The following is an 18,503-nucleotide window of genomic DNA, read 5'->3' on the forward strand; positions in this document are numbered from 1 at the left end:
TGCTTTAAGCAAAAATCCTGCATTCTAGTTCATGATGGTTTAAAAACAAAAACAAAACTTCTTTTCTAGGACTTGCTATAACAAAACAAAACAAAACAAAACAGTCCAACGAAGAAAAACTTCTGGAATCTTGTGGGGGGGGATAAAAAATTCCTTCAGAGTAGAGATGGAACAAAAAAAGAAAAAGAGAGAGAGAAGGGGAGAGGGAGAGAGAGAGAGAGAGAGATCTGGAAGCTCCTAGGGATGGATTTCTGTTGCCAAGAAACTGAAATGTGAAAGTACATTAGTACCCGGGGTGACTTAGCTGGCTTAGCTCACGATGATTGGTATATGCATAGTTATGATTTGCATTCCAGTTATTTAAACTGAGATATTCTTGATCAGGTGGAAGATACGGTGAGCAGAAGATCTCTTTCCCCAAGAAATAAGGTGGAGAGAATCTTTGGAGCACGGCCTCACTGAACTGGTAGGTTAGCTTCCTCCGGATTTTAATGATCTCCCCAGTTCTTCCATAATTCCTCAGCGCCCTGGCCATTTTCTGGTAAGTCATGGTCTTCCGGTTGCCTTTTCTTTTCCCCCAAAGTTCGGCAAGTTTTTCTTTGTTTTTTGATACAAACTGAAAGATGCCTTTGGTTTTATCTACCCACTGAATACAAGATGCCATCTCAGGATTGCACAGGGATTCGTGAAGGTATTCAAACAGTCGGAGCTTCTTCCTGCCTAAAATGGAGACAAACAACGTCAGACTCCACGGTGGCCCCACACAGAACACTCTCGGGAAGGTCTGCTGAGTAACTGCCCCGCTAGAAGCCACACTGGGCCTGCGTTTCACCCCGTTCACCCCTTCAGGAATGTACTTAGAGCAGCATTTTACAGACCTGATGGTCAAAGATCTTTGGCCTATTAAAATTTCAACTGGATCTTACTTTGTTGGGAAGTGGTCAGAAATTTTATGCTAAAACTGGAAGAAGAAAATCTGGAACCCCTTTACCCGAGATTCCATTTTCCATGTGGCCCAGCTAAATCTTGATCAGGAGTTTTATGTCACAGGTTAAACTTTCTACAGAACAACAAATCCCAGTACAATATACTGTCAAGTTTCGTGGTTTTTAAGAGAAGCTTCAAAAAGCCATTTCCAGAAAGTGAGTAATTTGAAGAGGCTTTATTGGGTGATGCCTGTGGCTCAGTGAGTAGGGTACCAGCCCCATATACCGAGGGTGGTGGGTTTGAACCCGGCCCAAGCCAAACTGCAACAAAAAAATAGCCAGGTGTTGTGGCAGGTGCCTATAGTCCCAGCTACTGGGGAGGCTGAAGCAAGAGAATCGCCCAAGCCCAAGAGCTGGAGGTTGCTGTGAGCTGTGATGCCACAGTACTCTACCGAGGGTGACAAAGTGAGACTTTGTCTCTAAAAAAAAAAAAAAAGAGGCTTTATTCAAATGAGTTAAATCAAAAGAGGTAAGGATGTGAATCCACCTTACAAAATGACAAATAAAATGCAAATATAAGGCAATATTAGGGAAATTAATACCAAAGACTTAGGTAAAATGGCTAACCCTGGTCTGTTGCACAATTAGCTGAAAAATAAAAAATAGAAAAAGACTGAAGTGGAAGGGTACAAATGTCTTTGTGTCCCTTTTACATTATTTAGGATTAATGACAACAGACACTGTGATATTTTTCATTGCTGTGAAAAACTGAAGTTTTCATCTTTTTAGGAAATAGCCATTTATATTTTAAAATAATTAGCCAGGAAATTTTGAGAGGATTTCTGTGGTTTACCCAAGAGCTTCTCTGAGAACAAGGACGACCGCCTGTTTTGTGAATTCTGAATTTGCCTGTAAATACCGTGATCTGCCTGATCTGTCTGTAGCTAAAATCTCATGGCCAAATTCCACTTTCCCCGGAGGAAGCAGAATAGTGGATTCCCAAACTGTTTCAAATGGTCTCTGGGGGGTAATAGTCTGGCATCTGTTATCACTCATCCAAAAACCTCAAACGTTTTGACAAAGATTATCTTTTATGCTATATCATCTCGAGTTTATGAATTGAGGAATGAAAGGGACTTACCAAAAAACACATCACAGACTTAAACACAATTCTCTGCCTCTCCTCCAGTGATCAAGTCAATCTTAATGAACCATCATGTTTCAAAATGTTTCCAATTTTTAAAAAAGTGTTTTAGATTTTATTTTTTTTTTAAATAAAAGTATTATAGACTTGCGGTAAAAGAGTCAAACCAAAGTACAAAGTGGGCGTCCTCGCTTCGAAGATGATAAAGAAAAGAAAGAACAACGGTTGTGCCGAAATATTCTTCTTTGTAAAGTATCTCAGGAATGGAAAAAAAAAACCAATGTACTGAGTACTACTGTGAAGCCAATTTACAATCACTCACACATGCATGTGAAAAATGACACACAACTATAGCCTAGGATGAAGGAGGGAAGGGGAGGGAGAGGGAAAGGGAAGGGGGTGGGTCGATAGAGGGAGGGTTGGTAGGGGGACCACACCTAGGGAGCATATTGCAAGTGCAAGTTGGATCTATCAGGTGTAGAACACAAGTGTCTTAATCCTGTACTTGGTAAAAGTGGTGAAGGCTATGTTGTTTAGTAGGATGTAAGCACTCCGATTTGTACAAATAATCAACACATTGAATCCCATAATGGCACAAATGGATTTATGATCTATGTTCAAATGACTGAGTTAAAAAAACAAAGGCCATGGCCAGGTGCAGCCTCTTCACTGCAGGAACTGGTCCAGATGTGTTCCCCAAGACAGAGCTATACAAAGTTCATCATTTGGACACAGTGGAGGCCGCAGCTGTGAGGGACATTTCTGAAGCGAGTGTCTTCGACGCCTATGTGCTTCCCAAGCTCCATGTGAAGCTACACTACTGTGTGAGTTGTGCTGGTCACAGTAAGTCAGTCAGGAACCCTTCTCGGGAAGCCTGCAAAGGCCGAACACCTGCCCCCAGATTTAGACCTGCAGGTGCCGCCCCACGACCTCTCCCAAAGCCCATGTAAGGAGCTGAGTTCTTGAGGACTGAAGAATAACTACCCCTTGGGAAAAAATGAGATGGAAATTATACTTTAAAAAAAAAAAGGTCAAAGTGAAAGTAAACATTCCAGTCTATTTTACATTTTTCTAGAAAAGTTTTTGTTTAACTTTTTGCAAATGGGATCACACTCTTGTACTTTTTCCGGTAATAATAATACATCTTGGCTCAGCGCCTGTGGCTCAAGTGGCTAAGGAGCCAGCCACATACACCTAAGATGGCAGGTTCGAATCCAGCCTGGGTCCACCAAACAATGATGATGGCTGCAACTGAAAAAAAAATTGCCAGGCGTTGTGGTGGGCGCTTGTGGTCCCAGCAACTTGGGAGGCAGAGGCAGGAGACTTGCTTGAGCCTAGGAGTTGGAGGTTGCTGTGAGCTATGCCACGGCACTCTACCCAGGGGGACAGCTTGAGGTTCTGTCTCACTCAGCTGCCCTGGGTAGAGTGCTGTGGTGTCATAGGTCACAGCAACATCAAACTCTCTGGCTCAAGAGTTCCTCTTGCCCAGCCTCCTGAATAGCTGGTACTACAGGCATGTGTCACCATACCTGGCTAGTTTTCTATTTTTTTCTTTTAGTAGAGACGGGGTCTTGAACTCCTGAGTTCAAGCAATCCACCTGCCTGCAGTCCACTCCCAGAGTGCTAGAATTATAGGCACCCCACCAATAATATATCTTAAATAAATTGTAACATGATATAGAGATTAGTTACCTATAGATCAAATACCAAACTGTTGACAGTGATTACTAATTCTGAACTGTTTGAATTTTAAAAACTTTAAAAATTCAATGATTATTACTTCTGAATCATGGAATTAAAAATATCAAAAATAAAATGTATTTTATAGAATCCTTTCTGTATCAATACATAAGAAATGTCTTCATGCCTTTTAACCTCTTAATAGCTATATATATTCCATTTTATGAGTGTAATTTTTTTTTTTTTGCCAAGAATGAATGCCCCAAATATTTTGAAATTTCATTCTGTTTCAAACGTAGCCTTATTTTAGTCGAAAGATTAATACCTACACACAAAAAATGGAGAGCGATGTGTTGCCTAATGGCAAAGCTCCACACCACAAAACGTCAGTGAGAAGATACAGGCTTCATACCCTGGAGCTGGTTTGGTTTGGTTTGTTTTAAAAAGGTTATAGGTTGGGCAGTGCCTGTGGCTCAGAAAGGTAGGGCGCTGGCCCCATATACCAGAGGTGGCGGGTTCAAACCCAGCCCCAGCCAAAAAAAAAAAAAAGGTTATAGGTGAGGGAGTCTCGTTGAACCTATTTGAGTCTGGGGTGGCTGCCAAAAAAAATTATAGGGGACAAACTAAATAGCTAAACAGAGTCTGGGGTGGCTGCCAAAAAAAATTATAGGGGACAAACTAAATAGCTAAACAGAAGTGGAAGCATTATTCTCCTTATATCAGATTAGTACTAAATTCTACAGTCTGGTGCTGAAGAATGACATTTCAAGTTAACCACAGGCTTGGTGGCCATGGCTCAGTGAGTAGGAGGCTGGCCACATGCACTGAGGCTGGCGGGTTTGAGCCCAGCCAGGGCCTGCTGGACAATTATGACAACTGCAACCAAAAAATAGACGGGCGTTGTGGCGGGCACCTGTAGCCCCAGCAACTTGGGAGGCTGAGGCAAGAGAATCTCTTAAGCCCAGAAATTTGAGGTTGCTGTGAGCTGTGACACTACAGCACTCTGAGGGCAACATAGTGAGACCTTGTCTCAAAAAAAAAAAAAAATGCTCAGGTTAACAAATGGTGATCCCATAAGGTGATAAGGGAGCTGAAAATTCCTATCGCCTAGTATTTACTATACAATACTTTTTATCATTATTTTAGACCGTACTACTGATACTTAATCTTTTTTTATTGAAATAGACGCAGGCGTCCTCAAACTAGGCCCGCCCCGGGCCACATGCAGCCCGCCTAGGACATTTATCCTTCCTGCCAGGTGTTTTTCGCCGCCACTACCTGTCCTGCTTAGCAGCTGGCTCGAGCCGGGACCCGAAGTCCGGTCCTCCAACGGTCTGAGGGACCATGAACTGGCCCCCTGCTTAAAACGTTTGAGGACCCCTGAATAGAGTCTCACTCTGTAGCCCTGGGTTCTACCATCATAGCTCACAGCAACCTCAAACTCTTGGCCTTGAGCAATCCTCTTGCCACAGCCTCCCAAATAGCTGGGACTACAGGCGCTCACCACGATGCCCAGTTTTTCTATTTTTAATAGAAATAGGGGTCTCACTCTTCCTCAGGCTGGTCTTGGACCCCAGAGCTCAAGCAATCCACCTTCCTCGGCTTCCCAGAGTGCTAGGATTACAGGGGGAGCCACACCATACCCCGCAGGCTTCTGCTTATTCTCAAAAAGTTAATTTTAAAACAGCCGTAGGCAGGTCCTTCAGGGAATATTCTAGCAGAAGGCTGTTGTTATCAAGGGGGATGACACCTTCCCGTGTGCTGTTGCCTCTGAAGGTCTTCCAGTGGGACAGGAGGTGGAGGACAGTGATGTTAATGATCTTGACTCCAGCGGCCTCATCTAACGTGTGCGTCTGAATTTTTTTTTTTTTTTGAGACAGAGTCTCACTATGTTGCCCTTGGTGTGGCATCACAGCTCACACCAACCTCAAACTCTTGGGCTTAAAGGATTCTCCTGCCTCAGCCTCCCAAGTAGCTAGGACTACAAGCGCCCACCACAACGCTCAGCCATTTTTTGTTGCAGTTGTCATTCTGGTTTAGCTGGCCCAGGCCAGGTTCAAACCTGCCAGCCTGGGTTTATGTGGCCGGCGCCCTACCCACTGAGCCATGGGCACTGTCCTGTGTCTGAATTTTTAACAAAACAGGTTAAAAAGAAAAAAATTGAAAATAAAAAAATTTTGAATAGAAAAAAGAGCCACATGTGGTGGCTCATGCCTGTAATCTTAGCCCTCTGGGAGGCTGAGGTGGGTGGATTGCTTGAGCTCTGGAGTTTGAGACCGGCCTGAACAAGAGTGAGACCCCCATCTCTATGAAAAATAGAAAAATTAACTGGGCTGTGCGTCAGGAGCCAGTAGTCCCAGCTACTTGGTAAGTTGAGGCAGGATTGCTGGAGCCCAGGAGTTCGAGATTGCTGTGAGCTAAGCTGGTGCTTCCACCCCCTACCCTGGGCAACAGAGCAAGACTCTGTCTCAAAGAAATAAATAACTAAAAGTAAAATAAGATTGAAGAAAAGCTCACCGAATAAGGATATAAAGAAAGAAGGTATTACAAAAAGTAGAAGAGTTAAAGTTAAAAGGTATGTAAGGTTTAAAATTTACAGTAAGCTAGGTTTATTATTGAAGAAAGCAAGCCTTTTAAAAATAAATTATTGTAGAATGTTCTAGGTCTTCATACTCACTCAGCACCCATCACTGACTCACACAGAGCAACTTCCAGTCCTGCAAGCCCCATTCATGGTAAGAGTCAGATACGGGTGTACCATTTCTAACCTTTTTGGGGGGCAGAAACAGTCTCACTTTATCGCCCTCAGTAGAGTGCCGTGGCATCACACAGCTCACAGCAACCTCAAACTCCTGGGCTTGGGTGCTTCTCTTGCCTCAGCCTCCCGAGTAGCTGGGACTACAGGCATCTGCCCGTAAGGCCCCGCTATTCTTTTGTTGCAGTTTGGCCCGGGCTGGGTTTGAACCCACCACCCTCTGTATATGGGGCCAGCGTCCTACCCACTTGGCCACAGGCACCGCTCCCATTTCTAACCTTTTATACCATGTTTTTACTGTACCTTTTCTGTGTTTAGATGCACAGATACCATTGTGTTACAATGACCTACAGCATCCAGTACAATCACGTGCTGTACAGGTTCGCAGCCTAGGAGCAGCAGGCTATATCACATGACCCAGGTGTGGAGAGGTTATAGCCTCTGGGTTTGTGTAAGCACATTCTGTGGTGTTCCCACAAGGCTGAACGCTCCAGGTGACACATTTCTTAGAATATGTCCCCCATCCTTCACATGATAGTACTTCAATATTCAGTGATACAATGTATATATTTTATCTAGGTGATTTTATGCATTATCCCTTGCTGGATTAGAATAGTACTGCATATTTAGAATTTTATGATTCTTGGATTCAGTGCACTGTTTTATAGGATCAAAACTAGGTTTTCAAAAAATTCATTGAAAATAATTTAAAATAACTATGATACTGTATAATTTTAAAAATAGGGATACAGCTATACAACACTGGGATACAGCTCACATGTAGTACATCTTAATATTTCATATGCCTACAAATATGGGAGGAGAGTTCCTTTTTTTTGGGAGACAGAGTCTCACTTTATCACCCTCAGTAGAGTACGGTTGCATCATAGCTCACAGCAACCTTCGACTCCTCAGCTTAGGCGATTCTCTTGCCTTGGCCTCCCATGTAGCTGGGACTACAGGCATCTGCCACAATGCCTGGCTATATTTTTGTTGCAGTTTGGTTGGGGTTGGATTCGAACCTTCCACCCTTGGTATATGGGACCAGCCCCCTACCCAGTGAGCCACAGGTGCCAAAAAATAGTTCCTATTTTTTTAACTATCATAAACAATGTTGCAATAAACACTAAAATACATCTGTGTATGTATTTTACATACAGATGTTCCTCAACTTCTGGTGTGATTCGGTCTCAATAAACCCATTGTACGTTGAAAATACTGTAGGCTAAAAACGCATTTCATATACCTAATTCCCCAAACATCAGAGGTTAGCTTACCCTACCTTAAATGTACTGAGGAAACTACTAACCTACAGTTGAGCAAAATCATCTAACACAAAGCTATTTAATAATAAAGTATTGAATACCTCATGTAATATATTGAACACTGGTGCTGATGTGAAAACCATAATGATTTTAAGGGGTTTGCCATTAATACACAGAGGGAGGCTCGGCCCTCGTGGCACAGCTGTCATGGCGCCAGCCACATACACTGAGGCTGGCGGGTTCAAACCCAGCCCAGACCAGCTAAACAACAATGAAACTGCAACAAAAAATAGCCGGGCCTTGTGATGGGCACCTGTAGTCCCAGCTACTTGGGAGACTGAGGCAAGAGAATCACTTAAGCTCAAGAGTTTGAGGTTGCTATGAGTTATGATGCCACGGCACTCTAGTAAGGGTGACAACGTAAGACTCTGTCTCAAAAAAAAAGAAAAATACACAGAAAGAAAGTAACGGTTAAAAAATTGTAAGCTGCAGACCATCTAAATACATACACATGTACACGCACTCATATTTATCGTATGCTGAGAAATTATGCACGGTGACAGTCTGTAAGCATAATGCATTACAGGAGTTTTCTTATTTAATTTTTATGGCACTCTTACAGTATTGGTACAGTTGTTACTATTTGATTTTTTTTCTTTACAGGAAAAAAGGTGAACCTACTCTACCACAAATTATGCAATCGAGTTTCCTACATTTGGGGAAATCGCCGGGGTCAGCATATCCAGAGTGCAATGGATAAGTCTCGTCCTGGGAAAACCACCTTTGTGATCATGGACTCTGCCCTGCCAGGTAAGCACGTGGATATTTGATTTTTTGCATGAGGAAACGGTGTAGTAGAGAAGGGTAAGTGATTTGCCCAGGCTCATGCAATTAACACAGAGCTAACAATCAACTATTGAGTTGATTATGAGTTATATGGCATCAAAGTATCAAGTTTCTGACTGAAACTTTTGATAGGTATCACCAAATTACCTTACAGAACTGGGTAACAGTTTACACTCCCCCACTAGGGCATGAGGAAGGTGCAGCCCACATCTCAGCCCACAGAGGCTACGCTCTGGATTTAACATTTTTGCCAGTCTGTTAAGCGAGACCATCATCATCTTAAATGTATGAATTTCAATTTCATGAAATAGTAAATCATTATGGAACTGTTTTGCAGAAAACTCAAGAGAGAAGAAGGTTTAAATCCCAAAGGCTTCAAATTGGAATATAATTGCTAAAATAATGTATGGAAAAGTTCTCCCTTCTATAACTAAAATACAGTAAAATCTGTCAGTTGACCACCCCAGGGACTGTCACAACTAGCCAACATAGGGAACTAGAACTACAGTGCTGATATGTACATGTGGTGCATGTCCAGTCTACACAAATTAAGTCAACTTAAGGGAGTGGTCAATGTCGGGAGGTATATATACATTGTTCTTGAATACTTATTTATTTGACCTAAGTGACAATTTGAGGTTTTGCAGGAAGCCTCCCCCAAGAAGAATGGCTTAGAATCATTCAATCAGAGTTAAATTATTCTCAATTGTAGGAAGAGCCTATTTTGCAAATACCATTTCAAACTGGGATACAAAATCCCCTTAAAGCAACGGTGAGGAAGATGTGGTTCTTTTACCCGTATGAGGAGTGATAGGGCAACGTACCTTTCCCCGCTCTGTGCTGGAGCAGAGCAGGTTGTACCAGCTGGTTTTCAGCTATGTTCTGTAGAGACTGATGACAGTTGCCTTCACAACAGTAGTCTGCCGCACTGTTCTATATAAATAATACAGCAGGATGTTAAGTGGGACTTTTTCTGTGGCCCCTTATTAAAGGCTAAAGCCAAAAGCTAAGGGCACAGCACTCTGAGAGGCCGAGGCAGGAGGATTGCTTGAGGCCAGGAGTTTGAGTAAACAGCCTGTGCAAGAAAAAGCGAGACCCCCGTCTGTACAAAAAAATGAAAAAATGAGCAGGGGCTAATGGTGGTGCACCCTGTATTCCTAGCTACTTAGGAGGCTGAGGCAGGAGAATCACTTCAGTCCAGGAGTTTGAGGCTGCAGTGAGCTAGAGTGACACCATTACATTCTAACTGGGGTAAGAGACTAAGACTCGGAAAAGAAAAAAAAAAAAAAGAAACCTCTTAAAGGCCAAAAGAGGTCAAGTATCTTTTAAATCCTGAAAGGTACATGCATATTATCCTGAACTGCAGCCAGATAGTTCCCAGGGCAGAACCAGAATTGAGTCTATATAATGGGGGGACCGAGGGGCAGAAGGAGCTGTCTGTCTTTCCCTCCCTATGAGAAAGAAGGGATTGCTTTCTTTCTTTTCTGTAAAAGTGCCCAGTAAGAAAGAACAAATCAAAAGAATCATTAGCAAAGATTGTGGTATCAGTGAAAAGGGCTGTTGGGCTTCCACTGCTGTGTTGGATGCCCATCTGGGAAACAGGAGGTGAGAAAAGAAAGATGGCAGCCAGGGGAGGGCAAAGCCTGAGAGGGGGCAGACCCAAGCAGCTTCCAGGAGGAAGCAGCCCGAGCTCTTGCCACTCACATATGGCCAGGATATGTGGGTCCCCATGGGTTTATTAGATACAGTGGAAGTGGCTGAGCTTGAGCCATTTTTCTATAACCCACAAAAGAGGGCTGCTTAGCAGGCAAGGAGTCTCCAGCATAAGAGGTTGTAAGGTGTGTGCTAGAAAACAGGAGATGGGGTAGAAGGAAGTAGGGATTGCCAGATTGAGAAGATAAAATATTGGGCATCCTAGTCAGGCTTGGTGGATCATTCCCTGTGATCCTAGCACTTTGGGAGGCTGAGGTGGGAGGATTGCTTGAGGCTAGGAGTTTGAGACCAGCCTGAGCAAGAGTGAGATCATATCTTCATTAAAAATAAAAAAATTAGCCAGGTCTTGTAGAACATGCCTATAGTCCCAGCTACTTGGGAGGCTGTGGAAAGAGGATTGCTTGAGCCCAGAGGGTTGAGGCTGCCGGGAGCTATGATTATGCTACTGCACTGCAAACTGAGCAATGGAGTGAGACTCTGTCTCAAAGAAAGCTGGATGTGGGCTGGGCGCCTGTGGCTCAAGCGGCTAAGGCACCAGCCACATACACCCGAGCTGGGTGGTTCAAATCCAGCCTGGGCCTGCCAAACAACAACAACAGCAGCAACCAAAAAATAGCCAGGCGTTGTGGTGAGAGCCTGTAGTCCCAGCTGCTTGGGAGGCGAAGGCAGGAGAATCACTTGAGCCCAGGAGTTGGAGGTTGCTGTGAGCTGTGATGCCACAGCACTCTACCTAGGGTGATAACCTGAGGCTCTGTCTCAAAAAACAAACAAAAAAAAAAACAAAAAAAAAAGAAAACTGGATGTGAGGCTCAGCTCCCATAGCACAGTGGTTACAGCGCCAGCCACATGCACTGAGTCTAGTGGGTTTAAACCCCACGTGGGCCAGCTAAACAACATTGACAACTGCAACCAAAAAATAGCTGGGTGTTGTGGCCAGCACCTGTAGTCCCAGCTACTTGGGAGGCTGAGGCAAGAGAATCACTTAAACCCAAGAGTTGGAGGTTGCTGTGAGCTATGATGTAACATCACTCTACAGAGGGGAACATAGTGCGACTCTGTCTCAAAAAAATAAAAAAACTGGCTGTGGTGGTTTATGTCTGTAATCCTAGGACCCTGGAAGGCCAAGGTGGAGGATCGCTTGAGCCCAGGGCTTTGGGGCTGCAGTGAGCTATGATGACACCACTGCACTCTAGCCTGAGATACAGAGCAAGACCCTGTTGCAAAAAGAAAAACAAAACAAACAAAACCCTGGGCATCTCACCTTTTACCTGGCAACCCTAAGTAAAGTTAGATGAGGTTAAGCTGGAATGAAATCACCCTCTCTTCAAGGCCCTGAGGAAACAATTTACAGGCACAGAAAAAGGACATTTGACATCACATGGTTGAAGGTAATGACTGAAGAAACATTTTAAAAATTTTACGTTTACATCCCAGTACGTTAGAACTGCTTGACATGGCTCAGCACCTGTGGCTCAAGTGACTAAGGCGCCAGCCACATACACCTAAGCTGCTGGGTTCGAATCCAGCCTGGGCCCACCAAACAACAATGACGGCTGCAACCAGAAAAGAGCCAGGCATTGTGGTGGGCGCCTGTGGTCCCAGCTACTTGGGAGGCAGAGGCAGGAGACTCGCTTGAGCCCAGGAGTTGGCAGTTGCTGTGAGCTGTGATGCCACAGCACTCTACCCAGGGGGACAGCTTGAGGCTCTGTCTCCAAAAAAAAAAAAAAAAAAAAAACTGCTTGACACAAGGGATGTGGGAAGAACACAGTGTCAAAGAATCCGGGAATGCAGAGTGGTGGGGACAGTTCCCTTTGCTGTGGGGCTGCTAAAATCTGAAGAACTGGTCTAATACGTATAGCTAACTCTGAGATGGGTTAATATGAGATTATAGGTAAAGCCTGTGCAGGGGAAGGTTAGGTCTTTGCCCTTACGGCTTTTAGGGGAATCATAACTTTTTTTTTTTTTTTTTTTTTTGCCATTTCCCAGATGGATTAAGGAGAAGCAGTGATGTAAAAACCCTGAAAACGCTCCTCTTTACAGAAGTCATTCAAACCAGTCTGAGGCTGAGTAGGGAGGGAAGATGAAGGGCAGCTTCCTTCCCGCCAGCAATGCTATGCTAGTTCCATGTTGACTGTCAAGTTCAGACCACAACAGAGGACCCTGAGTAAGCATTTTCATGGGCAGTGCTATCTTTCAGCTGGAGTCCAGCTAGCATATGCCTGACAGAAGGCTGGCAAAAACACAGGAAAGGACTCGATGCCCGTAGCTCAGTGGGTAGGGTGCCGGCCACATGCACCTAGGCTGGTGGGTTTGAACCTGGCCCAGGCCTGCTAAACAACAAAAAAACAGCCAGGCGTTGCGGTCCAGCTACTCAGGAGGCTGGGGCAGGAGAATTGCTTGAACCCAAGAGTTTGAGGTTGCTGTGAGCTGTGACGCCACAGCACTCTACCAAGAGCGACATAATGAGACTCTGTGTCAAAAAAAAAGGAACCCAGGAAAGTTGCCGGTGGCTGAAGACTGCCTCCTGGTAAATGTACTTACGATCACAGTTCTCCAGTTACAGACAGGGTCCTCTGCAGGCAACATTCCGTAGCAATGGGAAGTTCCTCTGACGTGAGGATAATGGTTGATGAAAGCCAGGTAATTTTTGTAATCTAATTGAAAAATGGAGAACAAACGTTACAAGTCAAAACTTATATTTGTATAGATATGTAAAAAAAAAAATATGGGTGGCGCCTGTGGCTCAGTGGGTAAGGTGCCAGCCCCATATACTGAGAGTGGCAGGTTCAAACCTGGCCCCGGCCAAACTGCAACAACAAAAAAATAGCCGGGCAGCGTGGAGGGCGCCTGTAGTCCCAGCTACTCTGGAGGCTGAGGCAAGAGAATCACCTAAACCCAGGAGTTGGAGGTTGCTGTGAGCTTGTAACACCATGGCACTCTAATGAGGGTGATAAAGTGAGACTCTGTCTCAAAAGAAAAAAAACGTTTCTGTACAAAATTGTCCCCTTCTATGTTTTCTTCCTGCTTTCTACTTGTCCTGTGGTTTTTATCCCACTATGCTGCTATCACAGAAATTCTTTTACACAGCCCACTTTAGAGTATGTGCTTTTTGCTGAAACTTCCTGATTTTTTTTTATGTTGGTATACTCTGTAATACCCTTTATAAACTCAATAGAAAATATGTCTGCCTCACCTAGGCCATATCGTTGATAGGATAATGGGTGAAGAAAGATAAAAATACTTATTCTTCTAAGTTGACTATATCTTGGGTGGATAGAAGATCTATAAGATAAATTGGAACAATTTAAAAATCTTCCCTGAATAGATAAAATGATAGATTTATGAGGTAAATAAATGCTAGCCGGATATTCTTAAAAGCGTATCTGGTGTAGTGGCGCAGACCTATAATCCCAGGACTTTGGTGAGTCAAGCTGGGAAGATCGCGTGAGCCCAGGAGTTTGAGACCAGCCTGGGCAAAATAGTGAGATCCTGTCTTTAGAAAAAGAAAAAAAAAAAAAGAATTAGCCAGGTGTGGTGGCACACACCTGTAGTCTCAGCTCCTCAGGAGGCTAAGGTGGGAGGATGCCTTGAACCCAGAGTCTGAGGTGGCAGTGAACTATGATAGTACCAGTATCCTGTTCTACTATAGCCTGTGCAGCAGAGTAGATCCTCTCTCTAACAAAATAAAATAAAGTAGGACTAGATGTGCTGGCATACACCTGTAATCCTAGCACTCTGGGAGCCTGAGGTGGGTGGATTGCCTGAGCTGACCGCTTCGAGACCAGCCTGAGCCACAATGATACCCCATCTCTAAAAAAAAAAAAAAAAAATAGCTGGGGGTTGTGGTGGGCACCTGTAGTCCCAGATACTAGGGAAGCTGAGGCAAGAGAATCACTTGAGCCCAAGAATTTGAGGTTGCTGTGAGCTGTAACACCACAGCCCTCTATGAAGGGCAACAAAGTAACACTCTGTCTCAAAAAAAAAATTGTATATTATATGTCTTTGTATTCCTGTGTGGAATGTTATTCGCTGAGATTCTATTTTATTTTACTTATTTATTTTTTTGAGATAGAGTCTCACTCTGTTGCCCTCGATAGAGTGCCATGGCGTCACAGCTCACAATAACCTCCAGTTCTTGGGCTTAGGCAATTCTCTTGCCTCAGCCTCCCGAGTAGCGGGGACTACCAGTACCCACCACAACGCCCGGCTATCCTTTGTTGCAGTTGCTGCTGCTGTTTTAGCTGGCCGGGGCTGGGTTCAAACCTGCCACCCTTGGTATATGGGGCCAGCATCCTACCCACTGAGCCACAAGCTCCGCCCTTCTCTGCATTTTTATATGTGAGACTTTAACGATTTTATTTAGGCTGGATAACCCTGGATGCATTTTTCGTTTGTTAGAATTATTATGATCCCAGATGTTTTAGGTAAAAATGGTTTCTGTTCCAATCTTTTTTTTTTTTTTTTTTTGAGACAGATTCTCAAGCTGTCACCCTGGGTAGAGTGCTGTGGCATTACAGCTCACAGCAACCTCCAACTCCTGGGCTCAAGCAAGTCCTCTGCCTCTGCTTCCCAAGTAGCTGGACAATGCCCAGCTATTTTTTGGTTGCAGCCGTCATTGTTGTTTGGTGGGCCTGGGCTGGATTCAAGCCTGCCAGCTCAGGTGTATGTGGCTGGCGCCTTAGCCACTTGAGCCACAGGTCCAGTCTTATATGGTCAAATCTTATATGTGCATGTGACCATTTAGTGTGCCAACAGAAGAGAGTAAATGATTTATCTTTACCTGGGGGATACTGAAGATCGCTGGTTGAATGTTGCCTCAGTATCTCAAAAGCATCTTCAAATGCTTGACCTAGCCTGTCCTGTTCAAGAGAAGCCTGATGGAACAATGGCAGAATTATGGAATTATGAAATTTTCAATTAACATAATCATCTTTATATAAAATATTTAGTCCAAAGGAAGGTTTCTCAAGCTTGGCACTGTTGACATTTGGGGTTGGCGGAGTCTTCGCTATGGGGACCTGTCCTGTGCCTTGTAGGATGTTCAGCAGCATCTGTGTCCTGCACCCATTAGGTGCCAAAAGCACCCCCGAGTGCAGTCATGACCGTCAAAAATGTTTCAGACTTCAGCAAATGTACCTTATGGTACAAAGTCTACCTCTCTGACAATCACTACCTATGCTATGGTATAATGTTTAGAGACTACATGGTATAATATTTAGAGAATGCTATTCATTCCAGAAATAGTATTTAACATTCTTGTAAAACTTGAGCAAAGTATTGTAGACAGAGCAGAGAAGATTGACTTAGAAAACAGGGTCAAAGAAATATCTTCAATGAAACAGAACCTGTGAATTGTTGCTTACAAATGAAATGTTCCTAAATTCAAAAGTTTGTCTCCAGGGTGGCGCCTGTGGCTTGGTGAGTAGGACACTGGCCCCATATACCGAGGGTGGCCAGTTCGAACCCGGCCCTGACCAACCTACAACAAAAAAAATAGCTGGGCGTTGTGGTGGGTCCCTGCAGTCCCAGCTCCTCGGGAGTCTGAGGCAAGAGAATTGCCTAAGCCCAAGAGCTGGAGGCTGCTGTGAGCTGTGACACCACGGCACTCTACCAACAGTGACAGAGTGAGACAAAAAAAATAAAAGAAGTTTGTCTCCAATACCTACAATTGAGTGCCTATAATACCTACAATTTCTCCAATAGGAATACCTGCACCTCACGTAGGCTATATAGTTGATAGATAACGGGTGAGGAAGGATAAACTACTTGTATCCTTATTAACACAATCCAAATATTTTACTTTTAAGACAGAGGGAGAATAAATATTTTAAAATGTCAGCTTACCATTCTTCAGTAATAAACTGACGATTCTCCTCGTTCGTATAGTGGTGAGTAAAAAACAAACAAACAAAAATGAATCGACGATTCTATTCCGTGGCGCTTGCTGCTGAAAGAAAGGCATAAAAAAGAAAATAAATGGACAATTCTGGAAAAGTTCCCTCTCTAAAAAGCAAAATTAGAGTCAGTCTTTAATTTGTTTCTGAATGAGAAGATCTTGCTCACAAATTTTTCTGAAAAGACAGAAGCCAAGAGCATCATTTGAATTCTCTTTCATGAATTATATAAATTTTCTTTCTACAAAACTTCCTTCCCGAGTGAGTTCTTCAGTTTATTCCCCTTAACAGCAGCTCTGGGGCTTTTTACTTCTTCTGTATTCCTTGTACAGGAATTCTTTATTCTATTATTTTAATGTCTAATAAAAGTCCTATCTTACCACAAAAAAACCCCCCAAAAATTCCTACGAACATTTCTTTTTCCTTTTCCAACATATTATAATACTTTTAAAATCTTAAGACAGTTAAGCATAATTATTAATTGTCTAAACTGCTTAACTATTAAAAGAAAATGGAAATAACTCAAAAGCACATTTAAGTATTTGGGTGCTTGCACAAAAAAAGTATATTTAAGTATTTGAAGTGTTTCAAAATTCTTTTAAGTATTTAAAAATTCTGAAAATCAAAATTCTTTTTACTTTAGCATGAATTCTCCTGTGTAACAGTAAGGAGTTTTGGTTTTTTTCCAGTTTTGTCTGGGGCCAGGCTTGAACCCACCACCCCTGATATATGGGACCGGTGCCTTGCTCCTTGAGCCATAGGTGCCACCCTGTAGCATTAAGGTTTTTTTTTCTTTTTGAGAGCGCCTCAAGCTGTCACCCTGGGTAGAGTGCTGTGGCGTCACAGCTCACAGCAACCTCCAACTCCTGGGCTTAAGCTATTCTCTTGCCTCAGCCTCCCAAGTAGCTGGGATTATAGGCACCCGCCACAGTGCCTGGCTATTTTTTGGTTGTAGTTGTCATTGTTGTTCGGCAGGCCCAGGCTGGATTCGTACCCACCAGCTTTAGTGTATGCGGCTGGAGCCTTAGCTGCTTGAGCTACAGGTACCACCAAGAGTAAGGATTTTTAAAAACCTTTTGATGTCCTGTGGTCGTTGAGAATCTGCTTAAAGGCATGCTTTTTCTCCCAAGGAAATTTAATGTTCAATACAAATAAAATTTAGCCAGTAAAGCCCCTTGGGTTCCCTAGAATCTAAGACCTCTTTCTATAAGTTTGTTGTCTACTTTCTTATCTCTAAGTAATTCAGATTGTCCTTTAAATAAACAATTATCACTCAGGCTCCCAATTGAACTGCAGTGGGTTAGCAAGTTGTCTGGGATCAAAGACAGACAGACAGAAAGAGAAAAAGACAGTTAAAAAAAGAGAAGAAATCCACAAATAACTCTTTGAGCTATGATCTTTTATGAATATTATCACTAGTGCATATTTTTTAAAAGGCAGATTAACGACTTTCAATTAATTAGGCTTCAAGTCAAAAAGCACTGAAGCATTCACTGGGTAATACTTTGAATTAAAATACCTAAAATCAGCCTGATTCCTTTGACTAGGAATACTCCATAAAACTAACTACACTAGTAGTTGAGTGATGCCTGTGGCTCAAAAGGGTAGGGCGCCTGCCCCATATGCCAGAGGTGGCGGGTTAAAACTCAGCCCCGGCCAAACAAAACAAAACAAAAACTATACCAGTAGCAAGCCCAGTGAGAAGCAGAAAGCTTGCAAACATTACTGATCACTTAATTGATTAGCATTTCTTGCAACTAAAAAGATGGAAAATAAACACTCAGTAGATAAAAGGAGAAAATAAACAGGGATTATAAGGTATTTCGAAAAGCATACGCTGAACACTTACCAGGAAAATATTCAACCCTTTATAAAGTTGTTTCATTAATGTCGGAATTGTTAATTCATTGGTAGGCCGTCATGAAAAAAAATGCTTTTAAAATCAGAATTCTTAGGACACAATCACCAATAACGCACTGTCAGAGTTACATTAAATAGCTGGTTTTAAGGAAGTACTGCAAAAGGGGATTTTTTTTAAAAGATACAGTGCCTTTATAATTTCTATTTCATGCAAGGCCAGTAGACACCAGGGGCTATTATTTTGAAGAGGCACATAATAGTGTGATAGTTTGCATCCTATGAGCCAAAAGCATTAGAACAAACCCATGACACTGCCGCCCAACTTAGGGTCGTAGCTCTGACTTGTATAGTCACACCAGAAATTTCTGACCCATGCAACTCATGTCCACCCCCTTTCTCCCACCTCTTACTTCTCTCCCT

The 18,503-nt window shown here is 43.1% G+C and overlaps 1 protein-coding gene and 2 pseudogenes across 1 annotated transcript; 1 reads left to right on the forward strand and 2 right to left on the reverse strand.

Annotated features, from left to right (window-relative positions):
- Positions 1-283: 283 nt before the first annotated feature.
- On the reverse strand, positions 284-18,138 carry SPIC (Spi-C transcription factor). Its single transcript, XM_023509423.1, has 6 exons — positions 18,073-18,138; positions 16,174-16,276; positions 15,110-15,203; positions 12,871-12,983; positions 9,441-9,549; positions 284-720 (listed from the first exon to the last, which is right to left on the reverse strand). The coding sequence occupies exons 2-6, from the start codon at positions 16,174-16,176 to the stop codon at positions 284-286; spliced, it is 756 nt and encodes a 251-aa protein (XP_023365191.1). The 5' UTR covers positions 16,177-16,276; positions 18,073-18,138.
- Positions 2,270-3,032, forward strand: LOC100954457 (annotated as a pseudogene).
- Positions 8,436-8,588, reverse strand: LOC111723073 (annotated as a pseudogene).
- Positions 18,139-18,503: the final 365 nt, after the last annotated feature.

This window comes from Otolemur garnettii, unplaced genomic scaffold (assembly GCF_000181295.1).
Source record: "Otolemur garnettii isolate 467f Iridium unplaced genomic scaffold, OtoGar3 scaffold00007, whole genome shotgun sequence".
NCBI lineage: Eukaryota > Metazoa > Chordata > Mammalia > Primates > Galagidae > Otolemur > Otolemur garnettii.